A 16,567-nucleotide genomic window follows, 5' to 3' on the forward strand; every position below is an offset into this window, starting at 1 on the left:
ACAAACCCACCCATATCAAGGGGAGAACCTTAGACTAGGTAGCCGACTATAACTGTAAAGCTACATCAGCGCCATCCTGCCGCTAGCATGGACAGATCACTCCCTTGTGTCCTTCACTCGATCTACTACTAGATCACCCCCTATGGCATCCACACTGCCCCACCTTGCCCAACTAGAAATAAAAAGAATATCACATTGGACAAAGTGATCCCTGCTATTCTCTGTAGACTAAACTCATTGCCTGACAATCTAGACCCCGATTCATTGGTCCATGAATATAACAGAATTATGCTCACCACATTGGATAAGATCGCACCACTCAAACTTAGAGCAAGCAAACCTAAAGCCCACCTAAACAAGTTGTTCACTCCACAATTAAAAGACCTTTGTCTCCTAAAAAGAAAATCTGAAACTACCTGGAGAATACGCCCGTCCAATGAAAACAAAGGTAGATTAGCTAAAATCTCGATGCAATATAAAAATGAAATTTGTCTGGCTAAACAAAACTCGTATAACGAACGCATCACCAACTTCAACTCAAGTATGAGGGAACTTTTCATCATACTAAAAGAACTAGAGTCTCCGATTCCCATACCTGACATCTGCATCAAAAATAAAACTTGGTGTTCGGATATCAAGTAGACACTTCTAAACAAAATAAACCAAAAAAAAAGACTCCCTGAACTTACAGCACCCCGCTAACGCCCCTTGCCCCAGCGACACACCACTGCCCAGGTCACTAGATTCTGCTTCACTAAAACCTCTGTCTTAGAGGTAGAGAAAGTTATCTTATCTATTAAACCTTCCAACGGCAAAGGCGACCACTGCCCGGCTCAAATTATAAAAGACGCCGCCAGAGACTTGTTCTCATTTATATCCAAATTGATCAATACCTCCTTCACTTCTGGCACCATGCCCTCCAACTTGAAACAATCATGGGTACTCCCTCTACTAAAGAAACAAACCCTAGACCCACTCATACCTACCAATTACCAATTCCTTCTCAAAATACTGGATAAAGTCGCATATACACAGATCCAAAAATATCTTGGACTACACAAGCTCCTGGAAGTAAGACAATCTGGCTTTCGCCCACTTCATGGTACGGAAACTGCCCTTATCAATTTAAAAACAAGGATTGATGAGTTGAGAGATAAAGGTAAGACATTTGATCTTGTGGATCATAAGGTCCTGTGCAATTATTTGGACTCAGCAGCTCACTCTTCCACAGAAGCTATCAAATGGATCGAATCATTCCTGAGTGACAGAACCATGAGGGTCTTCTCACCATCAGCAGCAGATGTCCCTGTCCCTATCACTTGTGGTGTACCCCAGGGCTCTTGAGTCTCCCCCACCCTGCATAACATATTCACCAAACCTTTGTTTGATGATCTGGACCTTCTGGGCATCACCTACACTAACTATGCAGATGATACACAGATTCTCCTTCCTCTTTCTGGGGATTATGGCAAGGATTTGGCACTGGTGAACAGGGTATATCTCATCATCCAGGCATGGATGGCCACACACAGACTATGCCTGAATGATGAGAAGACAGAGTTGATAATCCTGGGTACCCACTCTAACCTTAAAAAATTAGATCATGAATACTCCTCATTTACCATAGATGGAAATATCATCAAAGTAACCGTGAAGGTAAAAACCCTTGGCTTCTACCTCGATTCGACTATGTCCTTTGACAAACAAGTGAAATCACTGGCTTCCTCTACCGCTTACATTTGTAAGCTTATCAGGGCAGGTAAACCATTCCTCTCAAATGACAGCTGTATGATCCTGGCTAGAGCACTAGTATTATCGCGATTAGATTATTGTAATGCTCTATATAGTGGCGCCAATAAAGCTATCATCCAGAGGTTACAAACTCTTCAAAATAATGCCCTAAGATCTGCACTAGGCATCAATAAAAGAGAACATATCTCCGCTACTAGAAGGCAATATAAATGTCTCTCCACCCACAATAAAATCCTGCTAAAAACTGTTTCCTTGACTCACAAAGCATTAAATAATGCTGATCCAAGCTACCTTTCAGACAGATTAAATAGAAGAATGACCCTCAGACAAACTAGAGTTGGCAATACCAATTGTGTCGTGGTTCCGAGATTTAAACTTACCAAGATTGGCAGTAATAGCTTCCCTGTGAAGGCGGCTAAACTTTGGAATTCCTTGCCACATGAGCTCAGAGCAGACCAACCATATTTACACTTTAGAAAAACTATATCAACCTGCTCAACTCTACTGATCATTAGTTTGTACTACCTCTAGCTATACTGCATAAGCCTATCTTGTAAATATACTGCTTTCTTGAACGCAACTTGTTATAATATGTACACCTGTCTATTCTTCGCTCTGTATTCATACTTGTAATTATATTGTATATTCTGTCTTGACTGTAATACTATGACCTATTTGTAACCTTGTAAATTGTGCATCTCCCTATTGCTGCGCGCTGTTACCCCCAGGTTTGGTGCGCATTAGAAATTAATAAACAAACAAACAAAAAACTTATGTCAAGGGGAATCGCCTCTTCTCACCTATGTAGCCAGTTTCAACCAGTTGGTGGCAGAAACAAGTTGGACAGAAGACAAAAAAGCAGCTGTCTTTTACAAGGATTTGTCAGACTCACTAAAAAGACACTATAGCCATAGTTCCGGTGGCACCAACAGCCTTTCCTGAACTACTGGATTTGTGTCTCCAGATTGATGCTAGGAGGGCCGAAAGAAAGGGTGAAAAGAGACCAATAGCCCCAGTTCCGTCTCACCAAACTCTGTTTCTATTGTGGTTGACCAGAGCATTACATACGTCATGTCCCAAGAAACAGACCAAAAAGCAGGGTAACGGCAAGATTCGACAGCAGATGGGATTCGTCTGCCAAGTCCTTTTACTTCGGATCCCGGTACATGTGGCGGATATTCTCCGTTCACTCTCAAGATATCTCTTTCATTCCCGACATGAAGACCTTGGACCACGCTAGCAATATTGGATTCTGGTGCCACAGTGAATTATGTCGATATCGAATACGCCCGCGAGACAGGGATCCCTGTTGTTCCTAAAAGACAGGCCAGAAGTGTTCAATGCAGTGGATGGGACCTCTCTGGTTTCTGGATTAGTCACTCCACAGTTCAAGGTCATCCTTGGGCTCCTGTGGCTTTCATTGCACAATCCCTGTATAGATTGGTATAAGCACAAAGTATGTTTCCTCTCTGATTATAATGAGTCACAGTGTCTAGACAATGACAAGTACATCTCTGCTAAACCAAGTCGCCCTCTTATAGACTCAGCTTTGGTGGTCGGTGGAGTTACCAACACATCCATACCGGTGGAGTATGCAGCATATAAGGAGGTTTCGACAAAGTGAAGGCTGACCAGCTAGCGCCAGATAGACCATATGACTACTCGATCGATCTGGTCCCCGGGGCAGCCGTACACAATGAACGGATCCATTCACTCACCCTAAAGGAGACCACAATACTCAAGGAATATATTGACAAATCACTAAGCACAGGTTTTATCCACCCGTACCTTTCTCCTGCGGCCTCTCCTTTGTTTTTTGTTCCTGAGAAGGAGGGGGATCTGAGGCCCTGCATAGATTACAGGGCTCTAAACGCCATTACCATTCAAAACCAATACCGTTTACCCTTGATTTTCACCTTATTGGACCAATTATTTCCTTGGCCCTATTCAACAAACTATATCTGAGGGGGGTCTACAATCTGCTGAGAAAACATGAGGGCGACGAATGGAAAACGGCTTTCAAGACGCGGTTTGGACTTTGAGCATTGTGTCATGCCTTTCGGGCTATGTAATGCCCCGGCACCCTTCCAGTACTACATAAATGACGTGTTCAGGGACATAATAGACCGTTACGTAGTGGTGTATCTCGATGACATCTTGGTCTTTTCAACCTCGTATCAACAATACGTCGTACATGTAACATCTGTACTTCAGCGTTTGCGAGAAAACCATTTATACAACGAAACAGAAAAATGTGTTTTTCACATAACAGAAGTGGAATTCCTTGGATATGATTTGACCAACCATATAGTACGAATGAATAATGCCAAATTTAGAGCCGTACTTGACTGGCCTATCCCCGTTAATGTGAAAGCCTTTGCAATCCTTTTTAAGTTTTGCTAACTTTTATAGAAGGTTTATCTGTTCATATTCGTGAATGGTGGCTAAAGAACCCGTTTGTATGGTCTTTCAAAGCACAACAGGCCTTTGACGCACTTGAGGCTGCTTTCACTACGGCTCCGGTGTTACAACACCCTAATCCTGCATTGCCATTCCATGTGGAAGCCGACGCTTCGGGTATAGCCATTGGTGCCATATTGTCCCAACATTGTGGCGACACTGGTGTACTCCCCACGGTTGCCTTCTTTTCCCGGAAACGTATGTCTTATGAAAGAAACTACACTACGACGGAGCATGAGCTGCGATGACTTCAAAGAGTGGTGAAACCACTTGTTGGGGGCTTCACATCCCGTCCAGGTGTATACGGATCATCCAAACCTCCTGGCCATGAAATCCGTCAAATGCTCCACCTCACGACATGCCAGATGGCATGAATTCTTCTCTATGTTCGATTTCACAGTTTCTTACCGTCTAGGGCATCTGCATTGAAAGGCTGATGCGCTCTCACGCGTGCACGGCTCGTCCCCAGCAAACGAGGGCGAAGATTTCATACTCTTGCCCCATCAGGTCATATGTGGATGTACACCACAACCTTCGCTCTCGTTATCCCTCCAAGAATGGGTTTCGAGAAAACCTACAGAGATCTCAGAGTATAACCTAGATGTGGGCAATTCGCTTCCCTACATCCAGGGGCGGCTTTTCATGCCAGATCACAAGACCCGTCAGACTGCGTTCAAACGGTGTCATGACTAGGTTTTCTGCACACCCTGGCAGGTGAAAGACCATTGATTTCTTGCAGAGGTGGTGCTGGTGGCCTTCCATGCGGACAGATGTACAGGAGTACGTCTCCACATGTGCACAGTGTAAGTCATCCCCGGCCAAATCCATGGGGTTGCTACAGCCCCTACCTGTACGGTAGCATCCATGGTGAATGTTATCCATGGACTATCGTGGAGCTTGCCTCGGTACAGGAATATAACACCATATGGGTCATAGTGGATTTCTTCCAAAAAATTGCCTTGTTCATACCCTGTCGGGGTTTGCCCATGGCTCCTTTTCTTGCTGACCTTTTTCTGAAGCATGCGTTTTCGTTTCTTCAACCACCCTTTTCTGTCATTGTGTCAGATCGTGGAATGCAGTTTACTTCCCACTTCTGGAAATCTCTTACGGCATTGTTTGGTATTAAAACCCGATTCTCCAGTACATATCATCCGCAGACCGACGGCCAGACGGAGAGGCTCAATGCCACACTTGAGCAGTACCTCTGCTGTCTCCTCCTGCAACACCAGGAATCATGGTTGTCTGTGTTGATCGCGGCTGAGTTCGCGTATAAGAATTTGCTTCATGCCTCCACTGGTTCTACACAGTTTTATGCACTAAGGACAGCACCCGAGGGCTTTACCCCTGGATCTGTCTTTTTCCTCAGCATAACCCTGCAGCCCTTGACTGGGTTAGAGAACTTACTGATGTACATAGGAATGTTGAGCCCCGCTTACATGAAGCACAAAAGAGCGCCAATTCCTTCGCTGATCTACCTCATTCTCCGGCACAGGCGTATTAGCTGGGGATAAAGGTCTGGTTATCGACAAAAAAAATCTATGAATACCAGAGCGTAGACCGCTGCTTCCACGTTTTGTGGGCCCTTATGAGGTTGTCCAGATCATTAACCCTCTGGTTGTGAAATTGACATTGCCTAGAATGTGGAAGATCCATCCTGCATTACACGAGTCTCTTGTGAAACCATTTTGTCCTGGTACACGTCTTCCTGCTCATCCTTCGGCTCTCACCATGCAGGGGTCCGAGGAGTACGAGGTAAAAATCAATATTGGACACTAGAGTATGGGACGGTGTTCGAACCTACCTGATCATTTGGAACAGCTATGTTCTGAAAAATCGGACTTGGGAGCCTATCGAGAACACCCATGCTCTGTGTCTTCCTGCTTGTTTCTTTGCGTCACATGGGGTAAATGGTTCTTTGGAGGAGGAAGCTGTCAGAAATCACAGCACGTGGGGGCTGGCAAATGTGCCTACGGTTCTCACTACTCGAGCTCCGACCCGGAACATGTCCAGTGTGATTCGCTCCCATCATACGTTTTTGTCCCTGTCTTCCTCGCTACACAGGTCGGGCGCCGTTCCTAATGCGGTATCTACTACCATGTCAACGGTGGAAGCGTCTCTCTGCGTGTCATCAGGCAGGGAGAAAACATACGTGCTAAGTCATGTGAGACAAGGATGCGTACAACAACGGGATAAAGTCTGCCCATACGCGTTGGTCGTCGCTTCTGATTGAAGTGTTTTTGGACTTCCACGTTATGTTATTTCGTTCCGCTCCTGAGGTTTTGACTACGGCTTGTTTCCGGGTGTGCATTGTTTTGCTCTTTGGTACTTCGCTCCCAGTTAGCTGACTTGGCCTGACCTGTTGCTGGGCCAGCGTTTACTTCAAGTCTTGTACCCTACCTGCTGCCCACACATTAATTGACACGGACTGTCTCCGTCTCATGTCTCATATCTTCAGGAATACACTCAGAACTTCCGATATTGCTGGACAACCATCAAGTGATAAGATCTCCCATTCCCAACACATGTGTTTACATCCGTGTTTTTTGTCTATTCGTAATAAACTCAGGCACTGTTCACCACGTTGTAAATATTCTCTCATATGATTCCCAGCTACATCACCTAGGGACCGATATGTCTCGTTTAAGAAGCGTTGGCAGTTGCCTTGGAAATTAAGGCATTCGTGTTAACGTAGCAACGTCAATCTCACTCTACTACATGTCATGTGATTTGGCTTCTTAAGCCCCTCCTTTATGGAGTTTTGTGCTTCTGATTTTGTGAAGTGTGTTCGCTACGTTTACTCTTTGATCTTATGGTTTTTTCATTGTTCTCTCTTTATGCTTCATGGACTGGCTTATTGTCAAGTTTGCCTACGACCTCAATGTATCTTTAAATGGTTTTTGACCTCGGAATGCCTTACTGGATCGTCTTGCTGTTTCCTTGGATACGTTTTGCCTGAGCCGTTACTGACCTGGATTTCCACAAACTTTTTGCCTTCGCCTGCTCCTTTGGATTACGTACTGCCTGCATTGCTTTCAAGACCCGGAACACTGAAAACGGATTGCCATTTGCCTTTTTCCCAGAATCTTTCACCGACAGTCATTTATGTTGGCTGTGAAACCCAAGTTAGCCTCAAGGCTCTCTTTGCTTCCCCGCCTGGTACGGACTAGAGACTGCCGTTGTACTGTGGCCAGAAAGCGAGGAGCGTCCTCGTTGCGTCGGGTTTGAACTTTTGAAACTTCCTGGCCATAGATGTACGCATGTCTACGGGAATAGTCTTTACCTCCCTCAATACCTTTAGGCTGACTTGGTTGTCATCACGGCGCTGCTCCCTCTGATGAAAGGGTTGAAATGAAACCACGGTAAGACCTATTCTACCCTTTCCCTCCCTGCTTCTATTATTCCTCCTGTTATTTTCTAAAGACTCAATTGGTGCTGTTCTGTTCCAAAAACTCAGGTTCATCTCTTACATTCAGGAAGGGGCACATATTCCTGTACATTCTAAGGTCCAAGTCCGTCATAACACTCAGGTTAGTGTTGAGTATAGAGTCTTGTTTGTACTGCAATCCAGTCAGTGTTTTTGTCCACTAATCCTGAAATTTCCGGTTTAGGAAATCTGCAGTCCGGTCCGGGTCCATTCTCCCGAAGAATAAATCCCTTTGTATTGGTTATTGATCATACACAAAGATGTATTTCTAGGCAGAATTCGTCACCTACACTACGAGGGCAAATAACGAGACAGATTCTGACACATACCCTGTCTGCTGCCCGCATGTTAAAACAACTCAGATTGCCTAACGGACTGCCTCTGCCTCACAACTTATATTGTCTGTTGCCCGCACGTTACACAATTCGGGCTGTTCAACAGATTGCCCCAGCCCCACGTCTTACTCATTGTTACTCCCCGCATGTTGCCGACTTGGATATTCTAATGGACTTTCTTACATGGAACATCACTACTTGTCCTGGAAAACTTCATTGCCATCCGGAAACCTGATGCACAAGGACTAGAGATGCTTGCTCTGTGTGCCAACTCCCAATAGGCATCCTCATGCTGTTGGGGTAGGCTTTCTGGGGATTCTGGACTATTGAAACTACTTGACTCCTCCAGGCGTCCTTGTGCTGTTGGGGTAGGATTCCAAAATTCCATGGACACGGATCAACAGCCTTGACTTCCTGGTAGCCTGGTAAGAAGAGTTTTCATTTTCTTTTTTTTTTTTATTTCTATGAGTTACATCTAGTATTCCCTGACTAGTTATTCTTTTTCACATCAGATCATTACTGCAACAATTCTGGGGACCTTGCTACACCTCCCACCCACTTATGTATACCGACCTGCCTACCCTCTACATTCTGAGGTTGGTTCTTTTATGTGCTGTAGGAGGGATTGTCTGAATAACGCCCGGTTGTGGTAGTTATTTGTCTTTTAACTTGTTTCTACAGCCGGTGTGTCGTGGGCGTGTGTCTCCTCTTCCACCTCCTAGATCCCTCTGTCTGTTTTGTGTTCACAGCAGAGGGTTACAATAGGAGGAAGAATTCTTCAGCTTCTCTTCAGGCTTCTTTGGTTCTGCTCTCCCTCCAATGGGTGTGTTATCTTGGCGGTGAGTCCTAACAAGTACAGAGGATGCTCTTTTTATAATGCCTCCTGCCCTAGATAACGCCAAGATCCGCTACCTATCCTTAAAATCTACATTTTCACAATGAGCAGTCTCAGAGGGGCTCGGAGACTGCAAACAAATAAAACAACAAGCAAAAACAGGAGACAATTGCACACATCATATTGCTATAAGTCATTCGGGTCAAAAGAAATAAAAAAAAAGAATAATGAAACAAAACAAAAAACTAACAAACCAACCAGCCAGTTATGCCGCTGTAGTTCGGGTTCTCCCCACCTCCGCTAGTATTAACTCATTCTCAGTTATAGGTGCAAGTCTCTGTATACACATTGTCCATTCGGCAAAAGGTAAGAAAAAGTCCTAGCCAAGGATCTATGCGCCCTCTCTGCTGTGAATCCCTGCGTCAGTGTCCCAGGGCCAACTTCCTGCAGCAGCATATTCACCACATAAGTGGTAGGATCCCTGCCTTCCTCCTCCTTCATAGGCCCAAAACCCTGGTGTTTCTCTTCCATGCTCCCCCCTTTGCGTCTTCAGCCCTGCATTCCAGTGTCCGCACTTTCACCGTCAAATCCTGCACCATTGACCGCAGTTCCCTGGTAGCATTTATCGGATCTGCCACTTTGGACTCCCCTCTCTTCCACCCTTTCTGCCAGGGAGCATACATCTTGCCTGAGGAGGCCCACATATATTTTTATTTCATCAATCCATTGATGTCCAAAATGCCGGCATGGCCTTCAGGATTTGGTTATTCTCCACTGGCGCAGGGTAAGTTGGCGTTCCATGGAACCCTCCTGGGCTGTAGAAGATGCAGCTCTCATCTCTCTTGCTGGCAAAAGCCTCCATTTTTGTTTGTTTGGCCCTCCCAACAGTTCTCCTGTCTGGCATGTGGCCCAGTCAGGCAGTAGTTACAGCTGGTCACGACATGCACTGTACATTTCCAATGGCTGCTCTCTCCTCTGTGTCTCCCCTAGGCTGCTGCCTCGTAATGATCAGGCGACCCCAGTATGTAAGGGCAGTCTGTAGCAAACTCCTGGGCCTATATTTTCGCTCCACAACTACCCATTTCCCTGCTCAAACCGGTCGATCTCCACCTTTGATTGTGGATCAGAATGCTATGCACAGCTCCTCTCTGGTCCAGGCCTTGCCTTCATCAGCCGTTGCCACTGAAATATTGTTGTCCTCTGTCCTCCAGGGTCTCCTCTCCTGCTGCCCTACTTGTGTCACCTGCCCATGCTCCTAGCCGCACCCCCAGCCACATCAGTCTCTTGCAGCCGCATTGGGATCCCTTCTTCTCACTGGCCGTTAACGAGCCTTCTGGGTTTGCTCCCAGTGCACTCCAGTGTCAGATCCGCGGCTGCCTAGCCTGATCTCCATCTCTGCAGCCTCTGCTCCCCGTTTGCTCTCCTTGCTGCTCTTCCCCGATTAGAGGACTATGCCGTCAGAAGTGTGCCTCCTCTCCTGTCTGCAGCTCCGCTCAGGTCACTCCACCTCAGGTGCCATCTTGCCCAGCAATCATGGAGCTCCATCTACGATCCCCAGTGCCCTCAGATCCCCATCTCAGGCCCCACCGGCCACAGCAGTCCCAGGTCTCGGGTTCCTGCAAACATGCAGTAAAATATTCCGTTATTTACGAGTACGAGCAGACCCATCTACTGAAGGATCTGCCGGGAGCTCATCAGCGGCACCTCTTCACTCCATGGTCGCTGCCAAGCCCCCTTCACAGGTCTCTATTTTTATTCAAATCAATAAAAACAAGTGAGACATGCTTGTTCTGCTTTTATTTGTAACGCAATGCAAAGTGGCATTGTATAGCAGACAGCTGGCATTTTGGCTGCCTAGTTGTACGTGGGCTTGCAAGAAAAGTGGGAGTTGATGTTGGGAGTGGGCTAGCTGGAAAGGCAGATGCAAATCCTGTGGTTTTGATGCTTGCAGGTCAGAAAAAAACAGAATGTCAGTGTGCTACTGCAAGGACGTAGTTAGACACAATTGTGTGTGTGTGTGTCTGTGTGTGTTGGGGTGAGTGATAGTTGTAGAGAAGTAAGCAGTGTTGTTGTTCCAATAATTCTGGGATTTTGTAGCCAGCTTTCTGTGTGTATGTGTACCGGGAGGATAGCTATGAGGCAATGTGCTCATATTGGAAACAAGACACTGCTGAGCAGCAAAGGTTCGATACCAGATCCTGCGCTTAGAGGCTGGAGTCCAGCATGAACGGCATTATAGTTTGTTTTTCTTTTTTTATGTAGGTTGATTGTGTGAGAACTCTAATAAGATTGAAAGAGATGAAGATGTGAACTGGAGGGGGAATGGTTGAGCAGGAGGGACCCTTTGGTTCTAGATTGTTGATACAGTGCTGTAAGTTTGTTTGGTTGTCATCTGTTGACCAGGGTTCTTGCTATTGTGGTTTAGTTTACATTGGGTGGGGAGACTAACTCCAGTGAGTCCGATCTCTATTCTCCTTTCTTGATACATTTATTTTACTTTATTGTGTTTTTTATAACGCGCTTAATACCGGGGTTCGGTTTCTAAGAGCGGATTCGAACCTCTATTGCTCTGCGTGGTCTTGCTTCCAAGACCAGCGCGTTGCCTTTGTGCTATCCTCCATTCACATTGTTAATGACCCCTTGAAGGTTGTAAGTGTATTGGTCAGATTCCATTTCTAGGTCACAGGAAGGTCAACCTGAAAGAGCTAGTTATTTTAAAGTATTAAGAACAAACAGAGAGATAATTGGTGTTTAACAGAACTTCTTACTGCCATGTGTCCTAAATCTCACTAATACCTGGCTATAGTCATATCGTTATAAATAACAATGAATATCTGATGAGGAAAAAAAGGAAATGTTAAATGAAGTAATATTTTACATTTATCATACAGAAGCATCTTAGATTATATCCTGAAATGAAATACACATGGGCATAAAAAAGGGATTACACATTTTCACAAACTAAGACTGACCATATGTCACTGAAGATAAAATAAAATAGCCGGAAACACATTTTATTGCATGGCTGCACTTGGAGAGAATACCAGCACTATCATCTCTTGTGTACATATGATTTTTTAAAACAGAAACACTGGGGAGGCAATGCAGGGCAAACAGCTCTTGAAGGTTACACACAAAGGGAAATCATGCAACAACATTGCAAATCTGACTTTCAATAGTGATCCTTGTTTTTTTTATACAAGTTTATGAATTAATTTCATTAAATATAAAGCAAATGTCATAACATGAGCTCAATCATTCCTATTCATTTATTTGAAAGCTTAATTGCTCCATTTGACGAATATTCACTGTGACAAACTGATTAAGTCAAAAGAGGTAAAAGAAAAATGTAATGCACCTGAGGAAAAGATTAAAGACGGTTAGAGAAAGAGGGAGAAAGGCAAGACAGGGACAGCGAGCAGACAAAATGAGGAGTGAAGGAAAGGAAAAAGGCATAGGAAAAAGTGATAAAAAGCAATTGAAACTAAGGGCCATAGAAACAAAGAAAAGAGAAGTATGTGGAAGGGGAAGAAGAAAGAGTATCATTAAAAGTGAAATGGGTGCAGAATATAGGACATTAGAAAAATCAAGAAAACTTAAGAATAGGAAAGAAAAGTAAAGGGCTCCAAGGAAAATGCAAAAGGATGGAGAAAGAAAAGAATTAAAGTAAAATAACTCTTAAAAAAAAGAGACTGAGAAGAATAGAAAAGGTTTAGGTATTGGAATACTGTCTACAACAAAAATGTATTATAAGCACAATGCAAAGGTTTTAATCATGCCAAATCACATTAAAACAAACTGTTATTAGAAGTAAACCTGGAGATGCAAATTGTAGATGCTAATGAAAAAGCAGTCAAACCTCTGAACTCCATCTTTGTCAAAGAAATAAAATCCACACTCTTCGAGGAACTTCTGAACCTTCGGTTTTAAAACACTTTGTAATTTTTCTGCTTTGCCTCCTTTAACCATCTGATGGTAGTCAAAATTCACCATTTGAACATCGCACACATGCTCAGAGGCCTTTAAGTGGTTCTAAAAATGACAAAAGAAATATGCAAACTTAGTAAAATAAAAATCTCAATCATGCTTTATAACATTCTTTGAGTTAGTAAATCTACACAGCAAGACCAATTGAACAGGTTTTCATTTTTTTAAAATTTACTATTAAAACAATTGTTGTTGTAAAGCTTTATTTCGACCATAAAATCATACAAGCCATGATAAAACAATACATTTCATTCAATAAAAATTTCACAATAATAGATTAAGATCCAAGAAATGTAAGATTCTGACGGAAAACAAATATTGGTAACATTGTTCGCACATGAACACCCCATAAAAATGAGAAAAGGCACAAAAAGAGAAGCAGATGACAATGTGAAAAAGTAGGAGCATTGCTCGCAGCCTCTTATAATACAAACAACTATAAAAAAAGATTCACCCATCCAAAACAAACTGTTGCAGTAATAAAACAACTCAGTAGCATTACTAAGCTAAGCCCTTTGTACACATTCATGTAGCTCATAGAGCAATATACTTTGTTACTTATATGCAGTGTTCTCTTGGTAATAGTGAACAATTTCCTATGCCATAATCACAGTCATAATTGTATCCTCCTAGATCTAACACACCAAGCCCATCTTAAGCATTGACAGGTTGCGAATACTGCTGGAGTATCCACAGAATTAAGGCAGACTACAATTGCATTGACCACTCGTCTGCAGTTGCTCAAGCGCCAGAGTGGTTTTAAAAAGCATTATCTTAAAGGCAGTGTGACTGGACACAACACCAAAAAGTGACCTAGATTCTCAGTTGCATTAAGACACAGAGGCCATGTGGAGGAGGCCTCACTGCGTCAGGTGTGTTTTATAGATACTTTCGAACATATACCGAAATTGAAACTTTATGGACAAGGATCGTTCGTGCTTCGGATTCACAAAGTCGCGTTAAATCTCAGAACCTACAGAGGATTTAATATTTAGGTAACACACTAACAGCTGGGAATCAAACGCCTTCCCAACTATATCATTCTTGTATTTGCTAAATTCAGCATGCTTCAACATTTCTGTCGCCTGCTTGGTTATTGAGCTTGAGTTAGTCCAAAAAGCCCCAAGATCAAGGGCCATCAAACACGTGTTCACATGCATGACCCAACTCAAGGGCATACAGCCCTGGTGCTCAATTTCTTCAACCAAAGCTTCCCTGTACTTGACAAGATTTGCACTGGACCACAGTCAAACCCAGTACTATGTTGGTCGAAGTCAGCACCTTAATTCAATCCCATGTAAGCCTGTCTCTGACAAAACTAGCAGATTGGGGGTATAGGTGGGCAAACAATGTCTCAGAGTTTTTTTGTTTAAACTAGGGCACTTAAATATGACAAGATCTTTAAAAGAGGTTAAGTTATAATTATTTTTTTATTAAAATGATATAGTTTCATTACAAAACTTAATTTATCCTTTATAGTGCACTAATTAATACGAAGACCAAAAAAAAGCAAGAATAATAATTTGAGAGGAAGACAAAAACAATAAATCAAAAATGATCAAATGAAAATGTCCATAAATCTTGTTTAGCTTCTTACTGCATACAACTCAATAGCTTTGTCAGGCAATGATGTAAATTGGCCGTATTCACTATTTATTTATTTTCTATTAGGTTATTACAAAATTGTATAATGGTAATAATGAGTTTTTTGTTTATTCCTGCCAGCAGGTGAGCTTATCTGTCATGAAGGTCTCGAGGAGGGCCCGGATTAATCATCATTTCCCTAAAATAGTTTCTTTTTTCAGTTAGTTTGGGACATTCCATTATAATATGAAATAAAGTCTCAACTGGTTCTTCTTGTTCACAAAATCGGCAGAAGCTAATGAACTGGGTAATTGTATTGTTATTGCAAATGTTTTGCGCGTGGGTAGAAGACAGACGAAATCTAAGGAATTGGTCTCTGATGTTACGGTCTCGGAAAAGGACTAGATATGATGGTAGTTCATTAATGGGTTTAATGTCTAATGTCCAGTTCACAGTTGATGTTCATTTTAAAGTTGTTCTCAGTATTGATTGTCCTCACCAGTTCTGTAAAAGACGTTTCTTTGCTGTTTGTGGATCATTAATAAGTGTCTCGGGGGGTGTGGCTAACTGCCATGTGAGGGAGACGTGCCTCTGGGGTGCTCCGCCGATGTGTCCATTATAAGCTGTGTTTTAGGGCTTTTTTGAGTAAATGTAGACGCTGCAACCTACAGCACCGGCTACGGACACTTACCTGCAGCTTTTGGTTCTTCTCCCATGTCTGCGAGTGCCTGCTAGCCCTGTGGCGCTGCCTGCCGCGGTCCCCCAGAGCGACACCAAGATGGCGGCTCCGACATGCTGATTCCTTCAGAAGACCGAACGTTGCCCACGGACTTCACTCGAGCTGAACCACATCGGATAGGACAGAGAGTGGATTTGCCTGTCTGGGGGCTGGGGCGGTGAGCCCTCAGAGTCTGATCCTCGCATGGTCCTGACAAGCTGGACGTGCTCCCGGACTCAGTGTTGCGCCCCCTGCCCGCTGCTGATCAGCCACCCGAGTGCATCCAAGCCCGGGGCTTCGCGAGCGGATCTGCTACCCCGCCTGCGAGTGCTGGGACTGCCCTGAGGAGAGCCCAATGCGGATTGGTGTTGGAGAGGTGAGCGGGAGGGGGGGACCAGAGGAGGAGCCCATGGGATGCGCTGCCAAACAGGGGCGTGGGCCGCCCCGGCCCAAACGGCTGACGGAGGTGCGGCCCGCCCGACTCCGCTACTCCCACAGCCCCTAAATCGGGTGCCTGCCAACTGCACCGGCTCGAGGTGCCCAGACCCGGTCGGGCCTCGGCGGAGTCGCGGTCCCCCTCCCCTTGGGCCTCAGCCAGCCTCATGCGTAGAAGGAAGCGGTGGGTGGCAGCACCAAGCTGAGACAACGGGCTGCAGCGGACAGCTAGCCCCGTGGAGCCTAGCTCCAGACACCTGAACTTCTCATCATAGTGTAAGGGGGCACATAAACACACATTGGAGGCCGCCGGCTGTTGCCTCCTCGGTGCCCCACACCCGGGATCCAAAGAACGGACTGGCCCGTAGTCCTCCCTCAGCGCACCTGATATCAGCAGCACTGGTGACACCATGGACATGTATTAGCAGACCTGCAGCCCGGTCTGCACAACACTCCCCTCATGTGTACCCGCCTGACTACCTGACATCTGGGCAGGCAACTGAACGAGAAGCGCCTAAAACCTTGGCGCCCCCAACCAGCTGCTAGGTCCCCACATCGACCTCGCCCAACATACGTGCCAACGCGACCGAACTGTACTACAGCAGCTGACACGTTCAACTGCACCGGCGCACTTACCTGGCGCCCCTGGACCACGCAGTCGACACCCTGAACGGGGAGGCGCCCACACTTGGCGAGATGATGGGGAAGGGTGCACGATCCAAGTAGCGCCAAACCACCTTAGACACCTTCACGGCTGCTAGCCCCGACAGCCCCGTACGCCCCGCCACAGGGACCCTCTAGCCCCGGACCCCGCTGAAGTGTCAGCTGAACCCAGCAACACCCACATCCTCGAAGCCATTAAATTGTTCCAAGTTACAATGGAAAGTAAAATAGATGCTGTCGCCACCGACCTGAACCTCCTGCGCCAGGATGTCCGCTCTTTAGCCAGTCGAACTGAAACTTTGGAGACCCAGGTCCAGGAAAATGCTGAAGCCAAAACCCAACTCCTACATGATGTGGATGCTCTCCAACAAAGG

At 45.0% G+C, this 16,567-nt stretch overlaps 1 protein-coding gene across 1 annotated transcript in view; it reads right to left on the reverse strand.

Moving 5' to 3' along the window:
* The window catches only part of SYNJ1 (synaptojanin 1), a 1,805,713-nt gene that overhangs the window by 1,174,758 nt on the left and 614,388 nt on the right, over positions 1 to 16,567 (reverse strand). The window contains exon 9 of the mRNA XM_069636346.1: positions 12,666 to 12,838. Coding sequence (XP_069492447.1) covers positions 12,666 to 12,838 — 173 coding nt within the window. The remainder of the gene's footprint in view (positions 1 to 12,665; positions 12,839 to 16,567) is intronic.

This window comes from Ambystoma mexicanum, chromosome 7p (assembly GCF_040938575.1).
Source record: "Ambystoma mexicanum isolate Mex_15411 chromosome 7p, UKY_AmexF1_1, whole genome shotgun sequence".
Lineage (NCBI taxonomy): Eukaryota > Metazoa > Chordata > Amphibia > Caudata > Ambystomatidae > Ambystoma > Ambystoma mexicanum.